This window comes from Perna viridis, chromosome 13 (assembly GCF_037379345.1).
Source record: "Perna viridis isolate PV_CMFRI_1.1 ecotype Kerala chromosome 13, ASM3737934v1, whole genome shotgun sequence".
NCBI lineage: Eukaryota > Metazoa > Mollusca > Bivalvia > Mytilida > Mytilidae > Perna > Perna viridis.
The window spans coordinates 17,797,585-17,823,951 of NC_142457.1; the positions used below are offsets into that span (position 1 = coordinate 17,797,585).

The 26,367-nt window shown below is 34.2% G+C and overlaps 3 protein-coding genes across 4 annotated transcripts; 1 reads left to right on the forward strand and 2 right to left on the reverse strand.

The window, feature by feature from the left end:
* Nucleotides 1–3,084: 3,084 nt before the first annotated feature.
* Nucleotides 3,085–7,394, reverse strand: LOC148599801 (innexin unc-9-like). The gene is made up of 2 exons (XM_088558960.1): nucleotides 7,208–7,394; nucleotides 3,085–5,672 (listed from the first exon to the last, which is right to left on the reverse strand). The coding sequence occupies exons 1-2, from the start codon at nucleotides 7,213–7,215 to the stop codon at nucleotides 4,517–4,519; spliced, it is 1,164 nt and encodes a 387-aa protein (XP_088415086.1). The 5' UTR covers nucleotides 7,216–7,394; the 3' UTR covers nucleotides 3,085–4,516.
* A 4,636-nt stretch (nucleotides 7,395–12,030) lies between these two features.
* On the forward strand, nucleotides 12,031–17,920 carry LOC148599802 (innexin unc-7-like). Of its 2 annotated transcripts, none has more exons than XM_088557552.1 (3): nucleotides 12,031–12,073; nucleotides 13,618–13,639; nucleotides 14,422–17,920. In XM_088557552.1, the coding sequence occupies exons 2-3, from the start codon at nucleotides 13,632–13,634 to the stop codon at nucleotides 15,587–15,589; spliced, it is 1,176 nt and encodes a 391-aa protein (XP_088413678.1). In that variant the 5' UTR covers nucleotides 12,031–12,073; nucleotides 13,618–13,631; the 3' UTR covers nucleotides 15,590–17,920. The 2 variants fall into 2 exon arrangements, with proteins under 2 accessions (XP_088413678.1, XP_088413677.1); XM_088557551.1 differs by lacking the exon at nucleotides 12,031–12,073 and adding an exon at nucleotides 13,132–13,256.
* A 2,300-nt stretch (nucleotides 17,921–20,220) lies between these two features.
* LOC148599803 (innexin eat-5-like) lies at nucleotides 20,221–24,385 on the reverse strand. The gene is made up of 2 exons (XM_088557550.1): nucleotides 24,151–24,385; nucleotides 20,221–21,790 (listed from the first exon to the last, which is right to left on the reverse strand). Exons 1-2 carry the CDS (start codon nucleotides 24,153–24,155, stop codon nucleotides 20,590–20,592), a joined length of 1,206 nt encoding a protein of 401 aa, XP_088413676.1. The 5' UTR covers nucleotides 24,156–24,385; the 3' UTR covers nucleotides 20,221–20,589.
* Nucleotides 24,386–26,367: the final 1,982 nt, after the last annotated feature.

Consider the following 26,367-nt stretch of genomic DNA (forward strand, 5'->3'; position numbering starts at 1 on the left):
TCTGTTTTCTTTCACTCAAGTTATTATTATCCAAAAATTAGAAAAAAAAACTAGTTTCTGGTTCCTCAGTGGCCCCATATTCTTCTTTGGCTCAAGTCACAACACAAAAAATAAATCCTAATATTTTATTATATATATATATATTGTCTTATTGCACCTTGTAGCTAAATGTAGTATTCAAGTTATTATACGGACATAAATAAAATGCTTTTTAGGCCCCTTTTGTCCCCCCTTATTTCCTTCAAAGTTCTTAACCCCCAAAATTAATTCTGAATTCCTTCAGTTTTATTGCACATTGTATTACGTCAAAAATATTCATTCACTGATAGTCAAGTTATTGTCTGGACATCAGGAAAATGCATTTTTGAGGCCCCCTTTTTAACCCCTAATTTCTGAAATGTTCATGTCTTTACTCCCAAAACTAATCCAAGTCTAACCATTGTGGTATACAACACATGTATTCATAGACATTCCCACAATAAAAAAGTAAGGAGAGCCAGATAATGACAATTCAAAGAACAAGGATAACTCCAATTCACATTGAGAGATATTACCCACAGTGACTGTTAGTTCATTTTACATTTCTGGTTATTGACTTTGAATTTCTTAGTACATGTAATAACAAAGATACATATATACTGTAGATATTACTTTTAAAAAAACTACAAAATCAATCCTTTTGTGGTAAATTACGGGGTTATCTTGAAGTATAACCAGAAAATATATCTATTAACATTTTTTTTTCAAGTTCTATTGTTCAAACGTCGTGAAAATGTTTGTTTTTTTTTCTAAACCGATTGAGCCATAGCCCCAAAATCAATGCCATGCTTCCTTTCGTAAAATGACACTTTGTGCTACAAATTTTTAAATGTCCATTCACAATTTATCAAGTTATTATCCGCGGCACATCATGCAAATGCGTTTAAGGCCGCTTGTTAGACCCCCTTCTTCCTAAAGTGCCAATTTCTTAATAGATCCATAAACATTTATTTAAATTATTGTCGAAACGTCGTGAAGATGCCTGGTTCTGGCCCCTTTTTTGTCCCGATCCCTTAAAGACAAGCGCAAAATCATATCCAAAACTTACTTCTATGGATTGAAATCTTGTGATATCTTAAAAAATTAATACTCAAGTCATTGAACGGGCATGAAATGTCTATACGGACGACGACAGCACGATACAACCGCATTTTTTGCGGTGAAATAATTTAGTAATCGTTAAAATCAACAGAGAAATATATCAATTTTAAATAAACATCTAATTTAGCCATTTCATGCTCCTTTTTGTGTGACGGCAGAGACCAGTGACCCCAATTTCAATAGCAATCTTCCTTTAGCAGCTTGTAACAAATGGATGTATCAAAATTTCATGACATTTGGTTCTTTACAACTAAAGTTATCGCATATCGCACGGAAACCAAAAAAGTTTAAAACGACGACAACGACAACGACGACAACGATGACGACAACATCCTTACAATACGGCTTCAAAAATTGCAGTCGTACAAAAAAGTATAAAAAAGTTGGAAACCCCGCAATGCATGTCCTGAATTGTTACAGGCGTTTCCAAAATGAAAGAGAGGGGTGGGAGAGGTCATCATGATTTGGCTCAGAGAAAACACCCAAGAACTTCTCTTTTTTCTGTCTACATATGCTATATTTGTTTACGTGATATCTATTCTTTTCTTAGAAATCCATGCAGTAATCTCCCATTCAAATCACGAAACTGAAATACTATGACCCATGCAAAATACACAATCTATTATATATCATTTTTTTATCGTTTGGCTAGATCCTTCAATCTCAGTTTCCGCTATATAGATGACGTATTATCTTTAAACAATCCTAATTTCGGGCATTTGACACATCGCATCTACCCAAAAGAACTTGAGATAAAGGATACTACAGACACTGTGAAGTCAGCCTCATATCTTGACCTACAATTAGACATCGATGGTAAGGGAAAACTATTGACCAAACTTTACGACAAACGTGATGACTTTTCATTCAGAATTGTAAACTTTCCTTTCATCAGTGGCAACATTCCTTCGGCTCCTGCGTATGGAGTATTCATATCACAACTCATACGTTATGCCGGAGCTTGCCGAAACTACGCAGACTTTTTGTATCGCGCTAGAACTCTAACAAATACGCTTCTGGAACAGGGTTATGTTGCTACAAGATTGAAGTCATCACTACAGAAGTTTTATGGTTGTCGTCATGAACTCGTGGATCGTTATGATGTATCCATCAGCACCATGAAAACTGATTTATTCAACGGGTCATAGTTTACCTTTCCTCGTTTGTCTACCCCGGACTTGACTTTTTATGAGCAACTCGGCGGATGTTTCTAGAAAAGCAGGGACGCTTGCCCTGCCGGTGCACCTTGTCCATGCTCCCAGTTTTTAGTGGAGTCCGAGTTCCGCATTTACTTTTGTTACTTTGTATGTATGATTTTAGTTACTTTATGTTCTTTGTTGTGTATGTCTGTTTTCCGTGTCTGGTCTTTGTCCCTGCATTACATTCTTTTGATTACCGCTATAACCTTGGTTCCCTTGATTACTCTTATCCCTTAAGCGCAGCGATAAAACGATAGACTAAAACTAGTTACATATTTTGTACATTTATCTGTTTCATTTACGGTGTATCTATCTGCGCCATGAAAACTGATTTGTTCAATGTGTCATAGTTTTCCTTTCCTCGTTTGTCTACCCCGGACTCGAGCAACTTGACGGATGTTTCTAGAAAAGCAGAGGACGTTTACCGTACCGGTGCACCTGGTTCATGCTCCCAGTTGTTAGTGCAGTCCGAGTTGCTCATTTGCTTTTGTTACTTTGTACGTATGGTTTTAGTTACCTTATGTTCTCTGTTGTGTATGTCGGTTTTCCATGTCTAGTCTTTGTCCCTTTGATCACATTCTTCTGATTACCGCTATAACATTGGTTCCCTTGATTACTGCTTCTAAATTGAACACATTAACAGAAAATTTGGTGTGTTTTTTTACATGAATCACATCCTTTCTGACTTTTATAATAGACTTCTAGTTAAAGCAAACAACATAAAAAACCTTAATTTGGTGCGATATTGATTTATAATTTTATTTATATTCTTTTTATATGAAATTACATGTACAGTCATGTATTCTACACATAGTCACACACCATTTATATGATTTTGTACATTTGTAACAATACACACACTTTCGAATCTGTAAATTAACATATTGACCCATATATTTTATGAATAGAAAGGAAAATTAGCAAATTATATGTTAGAAATATTGAAATGCTATTATTATAATTTAAAACAAAAGATATTATAAATATTTTTATTGAAATGAAATTTACGATAGACCAATTCATTAAACTTTAAAGATAATAAGATATAATTAAGGAAATTTGATAATTTCCAATAAGCTGGAAACTGGGTGAGCATGATTAAGAGCACAGTATGAAAATACATTGTGTCTTCTACAACACTACAAAGTTTCAAGAAAATCAATGAAGTAGGGTAACCAGAACTCTGATGAGTTGCGAACATAATAAACACCGATAAACAAGGGTATTAATATCATGACCAGAAAAATATCTTGAATAACTGAATGAAATAAAACATAGTTTTTTTTTTAACACGAAATACAAAGTTTCAAGAAATTCTATCAAGTAATATGGGAGGATATTGCAGCACACATGACAATAGAAATATTACAATAAAGTCCATTTAAGTCCAAGAGTTCATTTTGTAGAAATTTTACGTACTGGAATTCCTGATTATTTACAATTTAACGTTGAGGTGCAGTACTTCAAAAAGTTTCATTCTAGTAACAGCAAAATATAATTTGTAACAAACTAGATTTAGCTACCTGTAATTTACCTATCTGTTTAATTAGTATTACTGTTTAGATATGCATGCACTTTGTTGTGATAACTACTTGTAGCTTTTCCTCGAATGCCAACAACATTTTACCTGTAAATTGTCCGTAGATCAAAAGTTGTTGGCATTCGATGAATAAACCGATAAATATTCATGCAAAAAGCAGTGTCTAAAATATGTATACCAGTTTGTACCAAGGCAAAAATAAGCCATTCGGAATGACCTCGCGTTTTTATCAATTAAGGACATTGAACGAAGTTAATACGTTATATATGAACCTGTTTAGATTATATTCACCGAGGACGTAGTCCGAGGTCAGTGTAATTTAACAGGACCATATAAAACGTATTGGCTGAGTGAAACTCCTCAGTTTATTATGTAGATAATGTATTTTGGATATGGATTTGGGTATTCTGCTTCGTCTGTGACGCTTCCGCCATGATTAGCTGAGAGTAATTACGGAAGGAACAGAACGGTTTATATCCGGATCTAAATTTAGAAGTAGAGCGTCAATTTACATAATTATAAATATATATATAGCGTCAATATATTTAAAAAAAGCCACATGGAATATTCTTTTCATCACGTGATCATAATAACCAATGAACAAAGGAGACTGTTAAACCATTTGTAATATATATGTTTATCCAATCAGATATTTTTGATAGAGGCTGTTTGCTATTTCCGATGCTATAACTTCGTTTACCTTATTTCCAATCAGCCAAAAAATAAAAACACCGTCTCGTTTTAAGTATGTGTGAATAAAATCTTTCCGTTTTTCAGATGTATTGTCAGGACTGCCAATTTCATGAACATTCTGAAACTTTGCAGATTCAAGGTATTTTTCGACACAATTTTCGCCTCGGTAAGGAAAAATAGTGAAAACGATACTATAAAGAAAGTAGATGGCGTTTACAACAGTCATGATAAACAAAATTGTCCAATCTAGAAGAAAACAGACTTCATTGAAGCGATTGAAGGGCAGAGAACATTGAACGGTCCAGGATTGAACATTTGTCATTTGTCTAATATCAAAGTCACAAAAAGTAACAGCCGGGAAACGCTGGTCATCCGACATCGATCCTCCATTTATCATCCGGGGAAAGTAATCAAATCCCATATTCATGAAATCAACATCCAAGAATAAATCAACCAATAAAAATTGCCCACATGATGAAGCAAAGTATAGCAAGCTGGTAAACAGAAATATAAATACTAAATAATTTCCCCGATGTAAACCAACACTCTCCAATTCTTCTTTTACACGACCAACTGAACTATATCTACTTTGAACGCAATTTTGCAACCTGAAGTATTTTTCCAAGTACAGAGCAGTTTTCTCTATTGCTTCCGATCTCACATCTCCGCCATAGAAAGTAGCCTCTTCAACCATGCGCAAGAGCTTCATTAAGTTCACGGATGAGTAGCCACTGAACGCCAACCAAAATATTCGAGGAAAATAAAAGGCCGCTGCTTGAAAAAGAAAAATTAACTGCGTCCATTGGTAATACGGAATCTCCCTATCTGTTGCGTAATGGTCAGTTGTAGGAAGGCTTTCGTTAAAGGTCACGATGTATGTGTTCCGAATCCAACAGTAGTTTTCTATGTATTTGACTTGAACACTGGTAAATTGGGCTGGACACCAGCATTGAATAACAGGAAATGGTATCACATTATCGAGTAAAATATAAACAAAGAAAACCGTACATCCTAGTCTGTTTAGCAGAAATATCTTAGGGTCATCAGATATTCCTATCTTGATAATCAGTTTATGTGCTCCAGGATCGTACTTCAGTATTCTAAAAATGAGAGAGAAGTGCTAAAGAAATGATAGACGATAATGGCTTGATGAAGTTAATAAGACTTTTTCGATTTTGATATCTTAGATACAGAGGCTTATTTCTGTCATCGACAAGTTGAGCTGTCAAGATAATTATGTCAATATTTCGACTATCACGACAAGTCAACTTAAAAATCTCGAAAAGTCGACTTAACGATATTTTATGTCGACTTAACACGTGTCGAGATACAATAGTTTCTCACTACTGTCGTCGTGAAATCAGGTTGTATTTCAGGTTGTAATCAAAAGTATTTCAACGACGGCAGTAGTGAGAGGATAAGCCGACTTGTTCCTATAATCATAAGTCGGCTTATCCTCTTACTACTGCCGTCGTTGAAATACTTTTGATGACACTTCCTGATACATATGTTGACTTGTCGATATAATTGTCGGAACAAGTCGACTCATCCTTTCTGAAAGCTGAAGAAAAACATAATAACCCACGTAGTCCATGGGCTGGGCGGTTCCACCGTGCATTCCCCACTTGTCAACTTTATGGCGATTTTTAGGTACCTTCATACCTCCCATTACCGAAACAATTTGTCGCCAAGGAATATTCTCGGATTTTTTTTAAGTACATTTATAAGCCTATATTTTATCCCACTGGGTCAAAAAGCCAAGATTTTTGTGACTCAATTGTTTGAGAGTCTAAGACTTCCTTGGACAGCATGTGTAAACAAACTAAACAAATTAAGGTATCATCGTGTAGCCCAATGTCTTAACGTACTATGGTACCAAAAATGCTGCGATAACACTTAGGGTCCTGATGTAAAATGAAAAAAAAAATGTACCCCAAACCACTGAAAAATCGCTTAAATTGACATATTTTTCAATGTCTAAACCCCAAGAGTATTTATGCTTCAGTAAAATAAATGCTTTTGTGATATTTTCTGTTTAGAATTATCTATTATCACAATTTATACTTCTTGGGTTCTTTCGATAAATATTGGCGATTTCGTAGTCAGAATTCATCAAAACAAAACAAAAAAAACAAAAACAAAAACAAAAAACAAAAAACAAAAAACAAAAAAAAACAAAAAACAAAAACAAAACAAAAACAACAAAAAATGGAATTTTTACCCGATACCCTGCCTTCATTTTACCATTAGTTTTAAGGTCTTGTCAATGTCAAAAGAAACTTTAACATCCGTAGGAAAGATTACTAGAATAATCAGATGGAAGCTTTTAGAAGCTAACAATCTTGGCTTAGTTTCAGAAAATGGTATTCAATAAATACATGTATGCCTCAACGTACCGTAAAGTATACAAAGTATACATGCTACTTAAAGCTGTCTGTGTTTCATGTTCATTTTGAAAAAAAATCGTAAAATCAGCGCATCATGAAAAAAAAACATTCGGCAAATTATTGAAAACCCTGCAGTGTTTTTAGTAAAACATGTACAACATGCGTTTCACAAGAAAAATATCAATTTAATAAAGTCATCTACATACCGCATTTAATCTACTTTTTACTAAATTGTAGGCTCAACTTACCCTCCCATTCTAAACAAATAATTGGAAAGAACTACCAATTATAGTGTTTGTTTCGGCTTTTTTGAATTGTTATAAATCCTTTCTGTAAACCCCTATAAAGTCACAAACTTAAAGTTTCATAAAACATTAATTTCTTTTATCTAAGACATTGTACATGTATTGATATCACAAGTCTTTATTATCAAGTTGTTCGACTTTATACAGAATTGAGTATCTACCTGTAAAAACTATATCATGCCCAATTTCTGATAAAAACTCTAAATATAGCATGTTGCAAGAACATACATTGTACATCTTAGTGTATTAAGCAATATGAACATTGATGAAAATGAATACTATGGACATAAACAACTACTAGATTTTGTTTTAGTTTTTGTTTTTGTTATACCCCAACCTATTTTGAAAGGGGGTATACGGTGACAGGGATGTCCGTCTTTCCTTCTATCTTTAATTCGCAAAGGGCTACATGTCTCTTATCCGTTACCTTCACCAGACTACATTCCGCGAACAAAAAACGTCACTTTAAGGGCGTCATCTTTAAACAGCAGTTTATCTACTTTTCACTAACTTGTAGACTTAACTTACCCTCCAATTCAAACAAATAATTATCAAGAACTACCAATTAATATAGTATTTGTTTTGCCTTTTTTAATTTTTGTAAATTCTTTCTGTTAACTCTTATAAAGCCACAAGAGTATATTTGGAGTTGAATGAAATTTTTACAGAAAATTTATAGCATGCAAAAAAAGCCATATATTATTCCCATTGTACACGTTCCATCCAAATCGATTTGAAGGTCTAAAAGTGCATGTTATCAAATGGGAGAATGTGGGTACATATGCATATGTATGCATGTACCCACATACATATGTATTCAGTGAATATTGCTCACAGTTTTATAATATCCGTGAAATGTTTATTAGGGGTAGATGGTATTAATATTGATTCGCTTCTTGGGATTTTAAATAGAAACTGACACACTACAAATGTATTAAATTAAAAAAAAACAGTTATCGACATTGCACGGGTTTTGTCCTTATTGTATAATTTATGATGTACTGTAGTTCTCAATTACGCATGAAAAGAATTGGGAATGATACTACATACGATGAGGGCAAAACTTTTTGTAGGTTAAAACTGGTCTGGAGTTGGTATGTCAGTTAACTGCTAGTAGTCCTTTCTTAGTGCAATTGTGTAACGTATAATCAGTTTCTTTATTTCTGTTTTAACAAGGGATTTAGACTTGTTTTAACTGATTTTTAGGTTGTGGGTTTTGATTAACCTTAAATACTTTAACCCCGCCTCATTTCTTGTGCCTGCACCAAGTTACGAATTTCTGGCCTCTGTTCATGTACAATGTATTGTTTTATTTTCACTTTCAAGTTCACTTCTACATGTATGTGTTTGAGTTTATGGGGGAAACTACATAATTTTGTATTTCGCTGTACCTATGTATAACTTTGTTTTGGGACCATCTACAGCCTGTCCTCTGGTGTGAATGTTTCCTCGTCATTCATTGAAGACCCACGGGTAGCCTTGAGCTGACTTTTTTTAAATCCTGTTGGGTTGATATACATGTATTCACCATTCTCGATATATGACATAACCCATCACCTTGACAGTGTAATGGCACTATTTGTATCATCAGAATGAAGGAGTAAAGATAAGAACTTCCATATAAGTTGGGTACAATGAGCTGTAATGTCAGTGAAATGAACACATAAGGGGAGGATACAGTGTAGATGAATATGAAAACCTTAATTTTCTAAAATTTTAGTGAAATTCATTGTATGATGCAGATATACAATTAATTTTTAACAGGACTAACGTGTTAATGATTGCAAACTTTTCGTTAATTGCAAACGTAGGACTAACAAAGTATTGATAGAGGTTGACTGGTTAAGCTTTTTTTCAAACTTGGTGCCACCAGAAGTGTAGCATCCTAACAAATACTGAAATCGCCTTAGACACACTTGGTTATACTAAACAAAAGCTTCTAATAACTTTTATTTAAACAGTGAGTATCTGCAATTTAAAAATAAATTTTGAAAAATTACATCAAGTTTTAAATAAGGTACAGTTTTAAAAGAATGCTGTAGCCATTTTGGATAATTTCATTAATTTACGGAATCAAAAATAGCCGAAACGAAACTTTAATTGTTATCATGATAACTTAAGTTTTAAGGGACTAATATGATCTTTTATTCATTTACCCAAACCCTTTCCACAATGAACAAGCCCCGTGCAGGTCCGGGTGTTAAAAGAATAGGCCTGCAGCAGCGCAAAGCTTGTCGTAAAAGGCGACTAAATAGTGCTCAGAAACCTAACCGAGGCTAGGCGCTCTGCCCACAGAGCAACTGGGATGTGTGCCCCAGGTGGTGGAATGGGTTACCCCTGGCGTGTTACATGCTGGGGTTGTCAGGCTATAAAACGGAAAACCTGACCGCAAACCATAGTGGTGCACCGTGTTGGGAAAGATGGCACGTTCCTTGCACGTTAAAGAACCCTGCTGTGGTATTCGAAAGGAGTAGGAACCTTTGGCCTCCGCCACAGGATGCTAAATTGCCCAACCCTTCCTATCCCTCCCTTTTTCCAGTGGCAGTCAAAATTTATCGATCCCATTATCCCTGTGTCCCATCCCTTTTTTCATTTCATCATCATTTCATGTTCATTTTATCATCCATTTCATGTTCACGCCTGAATATAGCTGAAATATTGCTGCTCGGGCGTTAAACCCCAATTATCAATCAATCAATACAATTTACAATATAGACCCGACAATATTAATTGGAAGGCCGGGTCTTATATCCTACGAAAAGTGTACAAAATGTACACGATCGTTCACTGTGGTGTACCCAGAGGGTTTGCGATTTGAATCCCTTTTTGTTGGGAATTTTATGACGTTCGTGAAAAATTTTGGCAAATATGAGCAAACAATTATAGTCCGATCCCCTTCCCGTGCGCCTTATAAATACATTGTATTACATACATCTTTCATGTAACTGTAAGGCCAAATAATTCCGTTTAAGATATTTTTAAAGGTTATGGATTTGATATAAATATCATTTTATCAAACATAATTTATTTACCCTTCAAGACAAACCCGTACAAGGTTCAGGCAGCTACAATGTTATCAATGTTAAGACATCCAGTAAACGATCATTTATGTATACAGATCTGTTCATGTACATGTACATAATAATATATTACTGCAATGTAAATTTAGAACCAAAATGTAACACGTGAAACTTAAAAAAAGACAATTCATAAATAGTATTAGAACTGAAGAAAAACCTCGGATACTTCTCTGTCTAGATACATGTATAAATTGTACGAATATGTTTACCAGTTTCATAAATGAAGCGATCGAGCACCCACTTTATTTGATGTGGTCTGTAATTTACAAAAAAAATATAAATATTTTAAAACAGATCCCATGTCTGGCGTGAAACGTGCGTATTACACACCTGTTGCAATGCGCTGCTATGTGCAGTCAAACGTGACACATGTGTGCTTAAAAATATTTACCCTAGGAAACATTTATATTTAAAGTGACTCTTCGTGTGCAGATTCAGACACCTTGAAAAGGAAAGATGCCAATCGGGGTTCTTCAGAAAAAGGGGGTGCTAGGACATTATTTGCCATTTTGTTTGGTCAATGTTTGGAAACGACATTTTTTTTCAATAAAATGGAGGGATGCCAAACCTCGCCACTTCTCTTGGAAGGTAGGCAGGCAGATATACTATAAATATAAGGTGTACACAAATTAACTAAAACAGAACCAGGATTCGAAGTGTAATTAAGATAAGAAGATCATAATACTAGGTCAACAACTAAACAAGACAATAGACAAATACAATAAAGAACATAAAATAACCCAAAATAGCACGCATAAGGAAGCAACAGTAAATGGGCCACCCAGACTCCCTTAAAAAGTGGGAGCAGGCATCATGGAGTTGAACAAATAAGGTAAGCGTTGAATTGAAATGAACTAGTTCGTACATGTGCATGTATATGTGTGTACGTAACATACACATGTACAAAACATTTATATTTAAAGTGACTCTTCGTGTGCAGATTCAGACACTTTGAAAAGGAAAGATGCCAATCGGGGTTCCTCAGAAAAAGGGGGTGCTAGGACATTATTTGCCATTTTGTTTGGCCAACCCTCGTCACTTCTCTTGGAAGGTAGGCTGGCAGATATACTATAAATATAAGGTGTACACAAATTAACTAAAACAGAACCAGGATTCGAAGTGTAATTAAGATAAGAAGATCATAATACTAGGTCAACAACTAAACGAGACAATAGACAAATACAATAAAGAACATATAATAACCCAAAATAGCACGCATAAAGAAGCAACAGTAAATGGGCCACCCAGATTCCATTAAAAAGGGGGAGCAGGCATCATGGAGTTGAACAAATAAGGTAAGCGTTGAATTGAAATGCACTAGTTCGTACACATGTGTATGTATTTGTGTGTACGTAACATACACATGTACAAAACAATCACATTTCTCGGCATTCCTCTAAATCAGTCTAGAACAGTCAACCTCTTCACTACGCTTTTTACTTACGTGCAACATCGCTTACATATGTAGTTTCAAGACCGTTTCAACTCACGATGAATGTACACTATGTATTTTAGCAATACAAAGGTTGCAGGCATTATGTTTCGGGTGTATATTATCTCTCAAGATATATAGATCGCTGTGTGCCCGCTTCTTGCATGCACCGGTACAAATGTGCTAGGTTTCCGGCAATCGATTGTTTCAAGTATTCGCAGATAAGATAAAATGTTAAATATAAATTTTGGCGGGTTTTCCGTTAAAATATCTCTATATAGTTAACTCATTCAAAAGGTAGGCCACGTTTTTCTTTATAATGTATTAATTCAACATCCCAATACAGCCTCTTCTAATTACTACAAGTAACCTAGAAATTTTAATATTTTTTGTGTCACAGTACGATATGAATTATTGGTCTTATTTTTAAAACAATCAGAACGAAAGTACTTCAGTTAGTTCATTTGTAAAGTGCCAGTTTTTGTAAGAATCTGGCAGTGGTTGAAACATGGTATGAAAAAATCCCGCGGTTTTGAAAGAGTAATTTTGACTTTTTGTGCTATCAAAATCAGGGAAAAGGACAGGATTTTCCATATCATTTTGCTAAACTAAGATTTAATTTCATTGAAAAGCACTGAAAACGATCATTTCAGGGGAGATAACTCTGTCAAAAACCTCAATTTTCTAACATTTATTGATGAATTTCTGAGCAAATCTAGTGATGCAGGGATCAAACTATCATGGCCTTTTCAGAAAGAGAAATCATCCTTCAAGTTGAATGAAATTATATTTTCAGATCGGTGGGATTTTGACATATATGTTTCTGATTTTTCCCATTTTGCCTGATTCTTACAAAAAAACTAATACTTAATTATTATATGTTTTTATGTAATTAAAGTTTTATTGTATAATTCTCTAGAGTATAAGCGTTTATTTTAGGAATGACTAGTATATTTTTTTTCGGTCTATGAAGAAATAACCTCAATCACGTGGTGCACACTGAATATTTTCGAGTATGCACCACGGACATTAAAGATATCAAATAAACCAAAAAACCCCAAAAAATAAAAAAATAATAATAATAAATAAATAAATAAATAAATAAAAAATTTTAAAAACAATAATAATAAATAAATCAATAAATATAAATACAGACTTCCTGATAGTTTAACATTTAAATATTGATGACCTCACAGTCACATTACAGAATTAGGTCTATGAGATGATGAACATTTTTTTAAACCAATCAGAAAGCGTGTTTCTTCTGAAATGAAATGAAATGATTTATTGTACATTCATGTTTAATATCCATTTTCCTTGATTAATGGATGATGATGCTGGTGATGCAACATCATTGATCATTAGCAATCTTATTTTTTAAATTGTCAGAACTTAAGTACACCATTTTTTATTCACATGTACATCTTTAAAGTACAACACAAATTACCGTCCCCATTCATCACAGAAAGGACGATTGCTTGTAAGTGTATTTATCACAATGGCATTAATTCTGTAGAATATTTAAAATACGAGGACGAGCAACATGAATATGTTTTTTGCTGGGATTCTACATTTGTGTATATTTAGATACGTTTTCAAGAAGTGAACATTTTGTTGCATGAGGTCTTAATATAGCAATTTAAATATGAAAATGCAATTATCTGATATACATGTAGATTAAAAATAATAATCATGTGAGCATTTCAGATTTTGTTTTCGTTTCATACTTGTATAGACACATTTCGACTTCTAAATCTTTGGTCTACACGTCTAGTATTTGAGAGGCGTTACAACAAATTTTAAACAACATCTGAAAAAATATGATTTTGTTTTTCTTTCAGAGTGTTTGTCTAGAATGGGCGGGTAAGTACAATACAGTACTTGTAGTATGGAGTACACTTATCATTTTTTGGAATATGGGATATACGGAAATGAAAATGTCGTATGGGGATTTCATTATTGGGCTTGGAATTTGGGGGGAATGGGAAATCAGTAAAAACTGATATCTTAAAAATACATACATGTAATTCAAGTTGATAATATAAATGACGTGTCAACGAAAACTGCAATTGGGTTCTATGGGGAATAGGATTTTTCCTATAGGGAATGGTGAATTTTCTGTGAGGAATTAGGAAAATTGACAAAAAAACAAAAAACAAAACGGAAACCATGACTCATTTCATAATATACAAAGTCCGATAAAATAAATGTTAAATGACTGTTATGGTTATGGAGATATTTAATATATTTTTTTTTGAGAATATACAACTGTGTGTACATAAGAAATCGTTATTTTAAAACAAAAGTTAAAACCATGACTCATTTCGTAATATACATGTACAAAGTACGATACACTCATAATGTACGTTAATACGATATCATGATTTTTATATACATTTTCACGAGTTAACTAAATTTTAACGTAGACAATGTGTTACCGTATTAAGTTGCATAGTAATACATGTACAATGTATGCATTTCAACCAATGCTGAGTATTCGATAGAAGTTGGAATGCATAAAAGGAACCAACCTTTTCATAGTCTCACCAATTAGACATCTCCGTTCGCTTCCCTCATTTTCACCCGTCCCGGTATAAAGTAAAATGTGTGTTTCTTTTTTTTTAAATTATTAGATTTTTTTTCAGAATACTGAAGTACGATGCAGAAAATGATAAACTGATATTCAAACTGGGAATTTCTGATGACCCGAAGATATTCCTATTAAACAGACTTGGATGTGTGTCTTTTTTTGTCATTATCTTAATACATTGTTTCTCCAGGAATATAATTAAGTCTTCGGTCATTCAGTGTTGGTGCCCCGCTCAATTTACCGACGACCAAGTTGACTATATCGAAAGCTACTGCTGGGTTCGGAACACTTATATCGTGAACCTCAACGAGAGTTTACCTACAAAAGGGTATTTCGAAACAGACAGAGAGATTCAGTATTATCCATGGGCACAGTTGATTTTTTTAATGCAAGCAATAGCCTTTTACTTTCCTCGAGTGTTTTGGCAGGCTTTTGGTAGCTACTCATCCCTGAATTTAATGAAGCTTCTGCGCATGGCCGAAGAGGCTACATTTAACGCCGGAGACAAAGGATCTGAAACAATAGAGAACATAGCTATATACTTAGAAAAATACTTCCGGTTGCAGAACTGTGTTCAGAGTAGATATCGCACAGTTGGTCGAGTCAAGGAGAAACTTGTTATGGCTGGATTGCATCGGGGAAATTATCTAGTGTTTATATTTCTGTTGACTGCCTTTTTATACCTTGCTTCTTCTTTTTGGCAATTTTTACTTGTCGATTTATTCTTAGATGTGGATTTTATAAATATGGGATTTGACTACATTTCCCGTATGCTACATGGAGGAACGTTGTCGGATAATCAGCGTTTCCCAACTGTCACTTTTTGTGATTTTGATATTAGACAAATAACGAACGTCCAAAAATGGACAGTGCAATGCTCTCTGCCTGTAAATCGCTTCAATGAGATATATTTTCTTCTGGATTGGACAATTTTATTTATCATGACGGCTGTGAATGCTGTCTACTTCCTGTACAGCCTCGTTTTCACTATTTTACCATACCGAGGCGAAAATTGTATAAAGAAATATCTTGAAAAGAACAGTTTTCAAGAGATGGGTGAAATAAACGATCCTGACAATACTTGGGAAAAACGAAACGATTTCATTCACACATATCTAAAGAGGGACGGGGTGTTTCTTTTCTGGCTGATTGGAAACAAAGTGAACGAAGTTGTGGCGTCGGAAATAGCAACCACACTATGGCGCAAATACCTACACGGATGAAATCTTCAAGTATCAGTAAGAACGAAACATTTCCAAATAAGGGCTTCTAACTAACAGTAATTTTTTCTTTATTTTTTAGGGTATTTTGGCAAAATCTGATTAATTACTGAATCAATGACGTCGTTCTGTTTTACGAATAATTTATAATGCAATATTATCAATAAGCGGGTGATATTTCACAATGTAAACTTACTGTAAAAACCAGAATTTATCAAATTAACCTTTAAAAATATAGCACAAATGTTACTACGCTTGTATTTTTGTCAAATATCCCTAGTGAAAAAAATAATTATATTTTCCTTATAATTATAATGATAAAAAAGTGACCCCCCTAATTTTAGACGTTTTATTGTTAATTAAAGTAGAAAAGTACATATTTATATTAAAAGTATTGGGATCAATCAAAGCGGAATAACTCTAACTGCTTGCACCATTTTTCGATGTAATTTAGGAAAAGATACGAAAACTTCATCCTCCTATAAAATACTTAGTCGATCATTTTATTCCACTAATTCAGTATTACGTATGGCTGGGAAAAATTAATATATCATTCCAGAAAAAAAAATCCCGCCCCTTCTTTCATTTTAAAAGCTATGAATCTGAAATTGAGTACATTATGTATTAATTTACAAGAAACATGGACAATAATTGTTTTTTTTTCATTGATATACTCAAATGTAGCATTATAGATGGGTTGTTAGATTGACCTCTGAATAGAAGAAGATGATATTTTTATTTCCAATCAAACGGCCCATGTGAGACTCGTGTTTCCTCAATCTATATAATAATAATTTTCGATTTTTCACATAATATTTTTAGTAAAATGCCTTGATGGTCTCGTGGTTGGTTGGTTGCTTGCCTCAAGTACGGGGGTCGTCCGTCCGAATATATAGAAGTATGTTTTCAATAACCCTAAATTGCATATTTGATACTAGTACATGAACATCTTAACCATTTATTTGAAATTTAACAAATGAACAAACAAGTCTGTCTATACTATGCGAATTCTTTATAAAAAGTTATAACAAATACAAAGCAGATAATATTAAATAGTGTACAAGTCATGTATAGAACAAACATTATCTCCCTTGACCCAGACCTTTACACAAATTCAGGGGCGTAGCTAGGCCTGTTTTAGTTGTACGCAAAATTACGGCGAGGGGTCTTGGGGGGGGGGAGAGGGGTGTCACTCAAGGCCCCCATTGAGTCCGGCAAGGCAAAGCCCTGAGGGAAACTCCTGAATTTTAACGATTTTGGAGCCAGTTTTTCAGAGCCGTATGTATACGGAAAAGTACAAAATTTCCGAAGTTAATGGTTTTGATATCGCGAATTACTTTGTGGTGTATATTGGAGTATCATTATGTATTAAAAAGGATTTGTCATTGCATAAAACCTTTATTTCATCTTTAAAATGTGTGTTTTTATTTTTGTTACTTTTTCCGAAGGTACGCAACTGCGTATTTGCGTATAGGCAGCTACGCCCCTGAAATTCCATGACTATCTTGTGTAATGGTCGCATCGTTGTTTGTTTTGTTACGATTGATAGTGTTTATCTTCACAAGCTGTTAATTTAGAAATAAACATCATTGAATAAATAACATTTTTATGATAATTACGAATCGCTTTCCATTAGAGAAAATTACTACCTTAATTATGAGGGTCTCTCTTCATCCAGAGTTATCGGCCCTTTCTCTTCCTTACACATACAGTCATGCACATTGTGGAAGTGGGAGGGGTCCTTTTATTACACGTAATCGTGTATACTTGTTATATATGGAGACAAAGGAAATAAATACATGCATCTCTTTGTAGAGGGTGGGAAGTGATACATGTAAATGATTCTATCTTGTTCTTCTTTTTGCAGAGGGGATCGATTTTTAAATCTGTCCGGAATTTGACCGATTCGATTCTAAAATCATAGTTGAACTCGTTTAATATTATACCTTATTTTTTTTTCTCAGCCCCTCCCTTTGCGCCTAAATTCTTAACAGAATTATAAATGTTCTTTATTTCTAGTGATATGAAACTGAATTTTTTAGCGCCACCTGGTGGATAGAACTACTTTCATCCGCACACGTATGACTACAACCTTTATAAACCCTATGCAAAAAGCCCCTCTTTAAATACCGACATACAAATATGTCAATATTTAATTTATCAAACAGGATGTTTCTATCTTCTATTTTTAATTTATCTTTTACTATGTGCACTGCATTACCTTTACCTTTGTGGAGTAACAGTTCCTTCCAGTTTGCCCTAAATGAGATTTAATTTGTACATTTTGTATACTTACCTGTATTTTATGCATAATAAAAAAAATGTAACAACCAATATTCCTACTCCTTTGCTTTTAAAAAATGCTGAACAAGTCAGATTTTTCTGCTCTCTATATGTACTGTTTCGTTTTATTTTTCAGTTACTTTTGTGTTGCTGGAGTAAATAGGGGCATCTCTTTCGCTGTACCTGTGTTTACATGTATAATGTAGTCTTTGGGCCAGATAAAGCCTACCTTGTGGTGTGAGGGTTTCCTCGTCATTTATTGAAGACCAATGGGTGGCCTAGAGCTGACATTTTTTCTTCCTTGTGGGGTTGTTGTCTCTTTGAAATACAACTGTATTCACCATATTCATTCTTTTACATTGTTTTTATTTCTCAAAATTTACCGGAAATGTGCCAACAGTTGTGGTTCATGTTACCTCTCCCATCTCATTATTGTCGCTTCCACAAAGGTACAGCTAATATATAAACTGGAGTATTGTAATTTTTATCTTTTGATTATTTAAAAAAATAAACATAAATTATCATACATGTACATGTAGTCCGTGTTCACATACTTCGTCTGTTTATGGAAATACGAATTGACTTAGGTCTGGAGTTTTTAAGTATGTTTATTGACGCTTTATTTAAAACTTCTAGCTTTACTCAAGTGGACCATTAATCCTTGGAAAAAAGACTCTCGTATAAGTAAACCTATCATGGGTTCAGGGGTCATGGTAGTCGGGAGTCAAGGGCAAGTTTCCTGGCGAGATTTAAATCTTTGATTCTGAAAAAAAACACAACACCAAACATTAAATTCAAAATCATTTGTATTTCATTGCATGGTTTTTAGGATTTTGGCTTATTTTGTACTTGTACGGGTATCATACATGTTAGTCCTCGTGCATGCATGTTAAGGTCAGTAAATCTGTCCAATGAACCCATACACCCATACTTGAACTTGCACACACTTGACAATGTATACATGTAAACCAATCCTCCTCTGATTATACACATGTGTATGGCATTCTGTCTTTGATGGTGACTTTTTAGTGGTTCATGTCAGGTTAGCCCGCCAGAGCGAGTTCGATGTAAATCCCGATGATGTCATTATCAAATACATAACACCATTTGTTCTCGTAACTGTAATTTATCAACTCATGTATATTTCAAGCCATGCATTTTTTATGAAGGATGTTGTGACTTTTATCCTGGCCTTCTAATTTTAAGAAAATAAACATGTGCAATATACATACGACCTGCCCTTTTCCTTCCGCAAAAAGCGCCGATTTTTGTTTCAGAAATATACACAGTAAGATATCCTGTCCATTTATTTTTTTTTCATAATGCGTGATCAGTCTTTTTGTTTTATAAAAATATGGATCTTTTTTTCTTCAAATTTCATTATACCATGCCACCCCTTTAAATGGAAATAGAAAGTACAATTTCCTTAAAATGCAATTAGATAAATACACGAATCTTTTTTTCTTTTGGTTAATATTTATATCATAATACATGTACATGTACATGTAAATGAACACGTAAATGTACAAAAGCACAAGTCATATAACTTAGTAACAAGAAGATGTAGGTATAATATCACGGGGGAAAATTATAATAATTCCTACCTATTTTTGAAATCACTTGATCTTCATTCGATCAAACAAACTTTAGCCATGTGTATACAGTGACAATCACTTCAAACCTCTCTTCAAGTATGTCAGGGTTTGCTGTGGCAGAACAGTTCTAAACTGTCCGAATAGGATAAACTCTGTCATAATCCGTCATGAGTCTTGACACTGTCTGTCAGGAACTGCTCTATATAGAACAATTCTGTTTGACGTCATGCTGAAGAGTTTCTACCGGGAACAGTTCATGGCAAGTCCTGGCAGATTGATACTACTCTTCTGAAATTGTTTTGGATTTGTTTATTTATTTGGTTATGAAATCAACTTAATTTTCGCGTAAAAGTCATTTAACATGAATTTCATTTGAGTTCACATGATAGTTCTATTCATCCGAATTTTATTTGATCGATTCAAGTAAAAATCACGTGACCTACTGTCCTAAATTAAATAGGTATCTTCCTTACCGCACGAGCATGTACATGTACATGTACATGTATAAGTTTGATGCAAGTCTATGAAGGCCTTCATAACTAATGCTATGGAAACCAATTTTCGGCCAAAAAAATTATATTTCATTAAATACATGCACTTGTGATCCGGACCTTTGACCTACTGACTTTAAAATCTAAATATGTCTTTCTTATCTCATACATTTTATGTAAGTCTTTGATGGAAGTCTATGACAAGTTGTAACCCGGGGACCAATTTCGGACGGAAAGTCGAATTCTATATTCCCCCGCTTTAAAAAAAGCGGGTGACAATAAAAAGGTGTTTATAGAACATTTGGGTTCGTTCAATATTCGTTTATTCACTAAAATTTGTTCTGAATGTGCTTTACTTGCTGCACATTCGTTTAACAGATGACTTTTCTATTTTTTCAATTCATATAGCAATTCGTTCGTTCAATTTAGAGGGCCTTTGTATTCACTAAAATTGAATTTGTTTATTTTGTGCCTAAAATCATGTCCATGTTTGCATGTATGAACGAACGTTAAATGGTTTAGTATTTGTCAATACTCCACTCTTAAAGAATCGATTTTTAACGTTTTCATTGCTACAAAAAAGAACCATAACAAAATTAAGCATCTTCCTAACCGTGTTAATACTACTCAATTACTACAAGATATTAGTTTCCGAAGAATCATCTTTTGATAACGTTTTAAGATAATTCTTCCAAACTTCGTCAATTACTTCACCGGCAACAACCTGGTTTGTTTTGTTGCTAAGCAACCATAGCAAAAACACTCCATCACGACGGAGATAGTCGTGCACAAAATATTTTTCAGAATCTACCATGTGTTCGGGAGTCTTCTGGTTTCTTCCAATGAGAACACCATTATCGATGTATAGAAATTTTTGCACGTATGCCTCTGCACGATAAGGAAGACATGTTGAAATGGTGTTGTACAGGAAGTAGATGGCGTTGACAATAGACATGACAACAAGCAAGAACCAGTTCATAATGAAAACTTTTTCGCTGTATAGATTGATGGGCAGGGAGCACTGCGCTGTCCACGTCTGTATGTTCATCAATTGTCGAATTTCGAAATCGCAAAAGGTTACAACAGGGAAACGTACGCTGTCTAGTAAAGATAAACCTTTTGTAGCCCGTTGAAGTATGTTCGGCCCAAGCGATGTAAAATTCACCCCAAGAAGTACGTCCACGATAAATATCTGGCTAACGGACGAAACGAAGTACAGCAGTGATGTTATTAAGTATACTGCAACTAAGTAGTTGCCCTTGTGAGCCCCCGCAGATGAAAGCCTCTCTTTTGTATGTTGCATACGGCGATATCTTGTGGTTTCAATGTTTCGGATTTTTAGATATTTTTCAAAATAGTTGGCCGTATTTTTTACTACTTCTTCTCGCTTTTCTCCCGATTCCATTGTTGCCTTGTTAGCCATAACGAGAAATTTCTTAATATTCAAGGCCGAAAATCCACTTGTTGCTTTCCAAAATGCCCTCGGGGCATAAAATAAGCATGCCTGAAGAAGTAAAATTAATGGCGTCCATTGGTAGTAAGGTATTTCATTTTCCATTCGGAATTGCCTTTCGGAAGATATCGTAGAATTGAAGTCCACTTTATAAGTGTTCCGCACCCAACAATAAGCGTTGACGTAAGCAACTTGATATTTTGTGAATTGAGCAGGACACCAGCACTGTATCGGGTTTCCGACATATTGTTTTGTGCTGACTGTCACAGCGACAATAATGAAGAAAACCAAGCAACCTACTCGGTTGAGTTGATGAACCCTCGAGTCGTCGGATATGTCCTTGACAAGGGCAAGTTTCTTAGCTAGCTTAAAATCCTTGATTCTGAAAAATGAAATTTAAACACATTATACTACATTGGTGTTAAGGGAGTTTGCTTGTTTTGTACTTATACGGGTATCATACATGTACATGTACATGTTTGTATCCGTACATGCATGTAAAGGTCAGTTAATTTATTCAACGAACCCATACCCACCTAAACTTGAACTCTTATATTACAGATCAGCTAATCCTCTAGTTATACTTGTGTATGGCATTTGTTTTTCGCGGTTCATATCAGATTAGCCCGCAGGAGGCAGTCTGACGTAAACCACGATGATGTAATTGTCAAAAATATATCGCCGTTTGTTCTCATAACTGTAATTTACCAAGTGAGGTATTATTCAAGCAATACATTTTAATTTCTATGGGGGATTATGTGAGGGCTAAGATGACTTTTTATTCTGCCTTTTTGATTTTTAGAAAATATACGTGTACAATGTACTTCAAAGCGCCGATTTTTGTTTTCGAAATAAACATGTAAACAATTAAATATCCTATTCTTTTTATTTTTTCATAAATTCCTGATCTGTTTTTTTTTTTTTTCATTTTAGAAAAATCTGCCTAATAGTCTATTTTCATGGAAAAAATGCATATTGTGAAATCAATTGACATGCGTTCATTCAAAACAAACATAAAGGCGTTGATTTTTATCGATTTATACATGTACATGTGCTACTGTGTACACAAGTTAACATTGTAGGTATCACGTTTGTCTGTATTAAAAAAAAATAACTGTTGTGTATTACTTTAAGCCAGTCGCATTTTTTGCGCCTGTCCCAAGTCAGGGATTTCTGACTTCTGTATGTCTTGTTTCGTTTTCACCTTTACTTTTTTTCCATTTTACTTGAGTATATAGGGGCAACTCTTTCACTATACCTGTGTATAATGCTGTTTTGGGGCCAGCTGCAGCCAGCCTTGTGGTATGAGGATTACCTCGTCGTTCATTGAAGGCCAACGGATGGTCTTGGGCTAACATTTTCATCCCTGTTGGATTGTTGTCTCTTCGACATACACACCATATACCTGTTCTCGTTATATCATTATCATTTTGTATTTTTCTATGATTACTATTTTATTTTCTGTCCGTGAAAACAATCCAATCACACACACGAAAATAGAAATGACCAAAGATTTTCTACCGAATTTTCCGTTTTCATGTTTAAAAAAATTGATCGTACATGTGCATGTAAATGTGAATGCTAACGTATTGCAACAATGAAGAAAAATACTTCGACTAGACTACTTTTGACCTTCATATATGTACTTCCGATGCATTTGGGTCAGTGCATGGTTACAATGTACATGTATCTGAAACACTAGCTACGGGCAAGCATTTGTATAATTCATGTACATGTACATGTAAGTAGAACAGATGCATGATATAATGTTCACGTGAAATCCGTGGTAATCGATCGTCACACAAAATTCACGTAAACTTCACGTGAAATTAATTTAATTTTTCACACGAAATTCGCATAATATCATAAATTCTTTTGAAAAGTTCTAATATAATTTTTGTGAGGCTTAACTCAGCCGATTTTCAAATGACGAAATAATTTGCACAATTCAAGTAAAAAAATCATGGGAAATAATTTTGTGCAGAGGGAGCAATCATTTAACTTTTTATGAGGGATCAAATTTGAAATATAAAATAAACGGTTATGTATGGATAAAAAACATCCAGAATTAATGACTGTGTAAACCCAGGACAGGCTAGAGTAAAACAACAAAAAAAGTTATACTGAAAAAAAAATCAAAGACACAAATACTCCAATATGATTTTGTTGGGGGAAACGGGGGTGGGGGTGGGTGGGAGCTAAGATCGTATTTGAAATAAATTTGCAGGATTGACATTTTCAAGAACTAAAAAGCCAAGATAGGCCGTAAGAAAAATAATAAACGGGCATACCTATTATTACCCTATTTTTTCATGTCAAAATAAAAAGGCAGGCTCTTAAAGAGGCAGGATAGAAAATTTTATCATGGTGTCCCCACATAAAAATCAAATGGTTGCTCCCTAACATAACGAAGACAATTCTTCGAATTCAAACTAAAAAGTAATAAAATGACAAAAATACAAATTAATGACCAACATAAAATCTGCGATGGAGTTTGATATTAGTTATATAAGGCCTTAACAACACTCCATTTTATATGAGGTCAAATATGAACTGAAACAACAAACAAACAAACAAACCCTAACATTCACTCAAAATACGTGTACACCCAATTCTCTGCATGGAAGACCTCAAATTGAACAAAAATCGCGTCCGTTACTGTAGTTCTTGAAAATACTTACTACATGTATTTAGTACATGTACATGTATATCAATTATTTTGAATAAAGTATCTTTTCTTACCCCATACTATGAAATCACTAGCAATAATTCAATAGAGACACAAAAGCGCAAAGTTTATCTATTAGTACATGTACATGTACAAGTAGACAGTATATCACATTTTATCTATCAAAACTTAAACGTTGAATTGATTATAACATCCCGCAGAGAAAAGTAAATTCAATAAATCTACATTAAAAGTAAAAAAGGAGATTTATAAACACATGTAAACATTCCCTTGTTTTATATCTTTCTAAGAACTCGACCCGAACTCATGAGTTCCCCTTCAAATTCAAAATATTTAAATCTTCTCTTTGATAACTTGTGTTATTATTACAGTGAAACCTTTTTTAATCGAACTACAGGAAAAACGATTTTTTTGGACAAAATATTAATTGGATTTTTCATAATCTTTCAAGTTTTACGAAATTTAAACCCTCTTAAATCAAGCGTCTTCCTAACTAGAAAAAAAATGCATAAATAAGATTTTTTAGAGAAAGAGTTTTTTACTGTAAGGATATGTTGAAACATGTGCCATGAGTACAACTGGACCGACCTAACCTTATACTTCATGTGAAATAAGTACAACAGTTCAATCTGTGTAAACCGAATCCTTATTATTCCCCAAAACCTGCTTAAACTAAATACTCTTTTTAAAATCCCATTTTATCAATTTGAATTGGTTAACCGAACAATCGTCGAAACCGAACCAAAGTCCAACATGAGTTCGGTTTTTACAGATTTTTCTCAAGCTCCGAAACAGCGTCTGACGTTCGAAATTAATAAATACCTACACATTGAACGTATTACTACAGTGAAATCTAAGTAAACCGAACCCTGAAGAAACTGAAACTGAAACTGTCTAAACCAGACACTTTTTGAAATCCATTAATATCAATTTAAATGTGATTTGCACCTGCGTAAATCGGACACTTGTCTTAACCGGACATATTATAAAGTATATTAAGAATTCGGAATAGGAAGTTTCAAAATTCTAAATAAATCAGAATGAATCAAAAAGCAAATTTTTCCGATTCTATTCTAAAGTTACAATTAGACTGGTTGAATTTTGTTATCACTGTCTTTTTCTTATCTCCTCGCTTCCCGCTATAATTCTTGACAGAGTTATAGATCTTTATTTCCAGTGATATCTAACAATTTGATTCACGTATGACTAGAATTCTGGCAAAGTAGTTCCAATTGGTTGCCAGTATCATCGCCTCCGATCAATAGATTGGTACCGTGGGTGTAAACGTGGACTAAATACAAGATATATTCTACAAAATACAAGAAGCGAAACTGGGTGCCCTTAGGTTTGTACAGGTACTATAACCAGTCGCTATTACAAATAGTACCAGTCAGCACAGTTAACACATGTACATGTAGCTTTAAAAGAAATGTTACGTACACAGACCCTATCCACCGCTCAATAAATCATATAAAACGATTTTATACACAATTGGAAAATCCGAAAGGCAGTTGCATGTACATGTAAATTTGTCTTGGCCTCGAGAACGTTCTGAAGTTTTCACCAGCTCCATTGAACGCCTATTTAAACCGATCAAAAGTTAATTATTACCGTACATTTTGTATTTGTTACAAATGTATTATCAGTTACATGTACATTTCACCACCCACTAAATATACTTTATTGTATTTAGTCATCTTTCAGAAATTTGAGGTATTCCATTGAGAGAATTGGATGTATTTTTCAGTGAATGTTGGCATTCGAGGAAGACACCGGATTTGGTTATTGGCCAAACTATTTGTATTTAATCACCTTATAATGAATACATGTAATTTGACCTTTGGGGTTATAGAAAATGGTTAAAATTAACTAAAGGCAAAAATAGCAATCCCTGGCATGTTATATCAATCAGAACTTCTCAGTTTTTCTCCATGAAAAGTCTCTACGACGTACAAAAAATTCCGAGCCAACACCAAAGCCCAGCCCCACCTCCCTCGGGAGAAAAGTAGTCAGTGCCATAGTGGCATAATTTGATGATTGATGTTGTACCGGTGACAATTTGAATTGTTTCTATTTATATGGCAATTATACGGTTTAAATACTAGAAGTAGAAATCTCCTCAGAAGACCAGTTCATATCCTGGTTCCCAGGTCTACGTTCCAGGTATTTGCTACTAGCAATAAACTCTCACTAGATCCGGTCGCTATATCTGTATATGTGTAACATACTGAATATTGCGATCGAGAACCAGTCTAACCAGTTTAATGGGT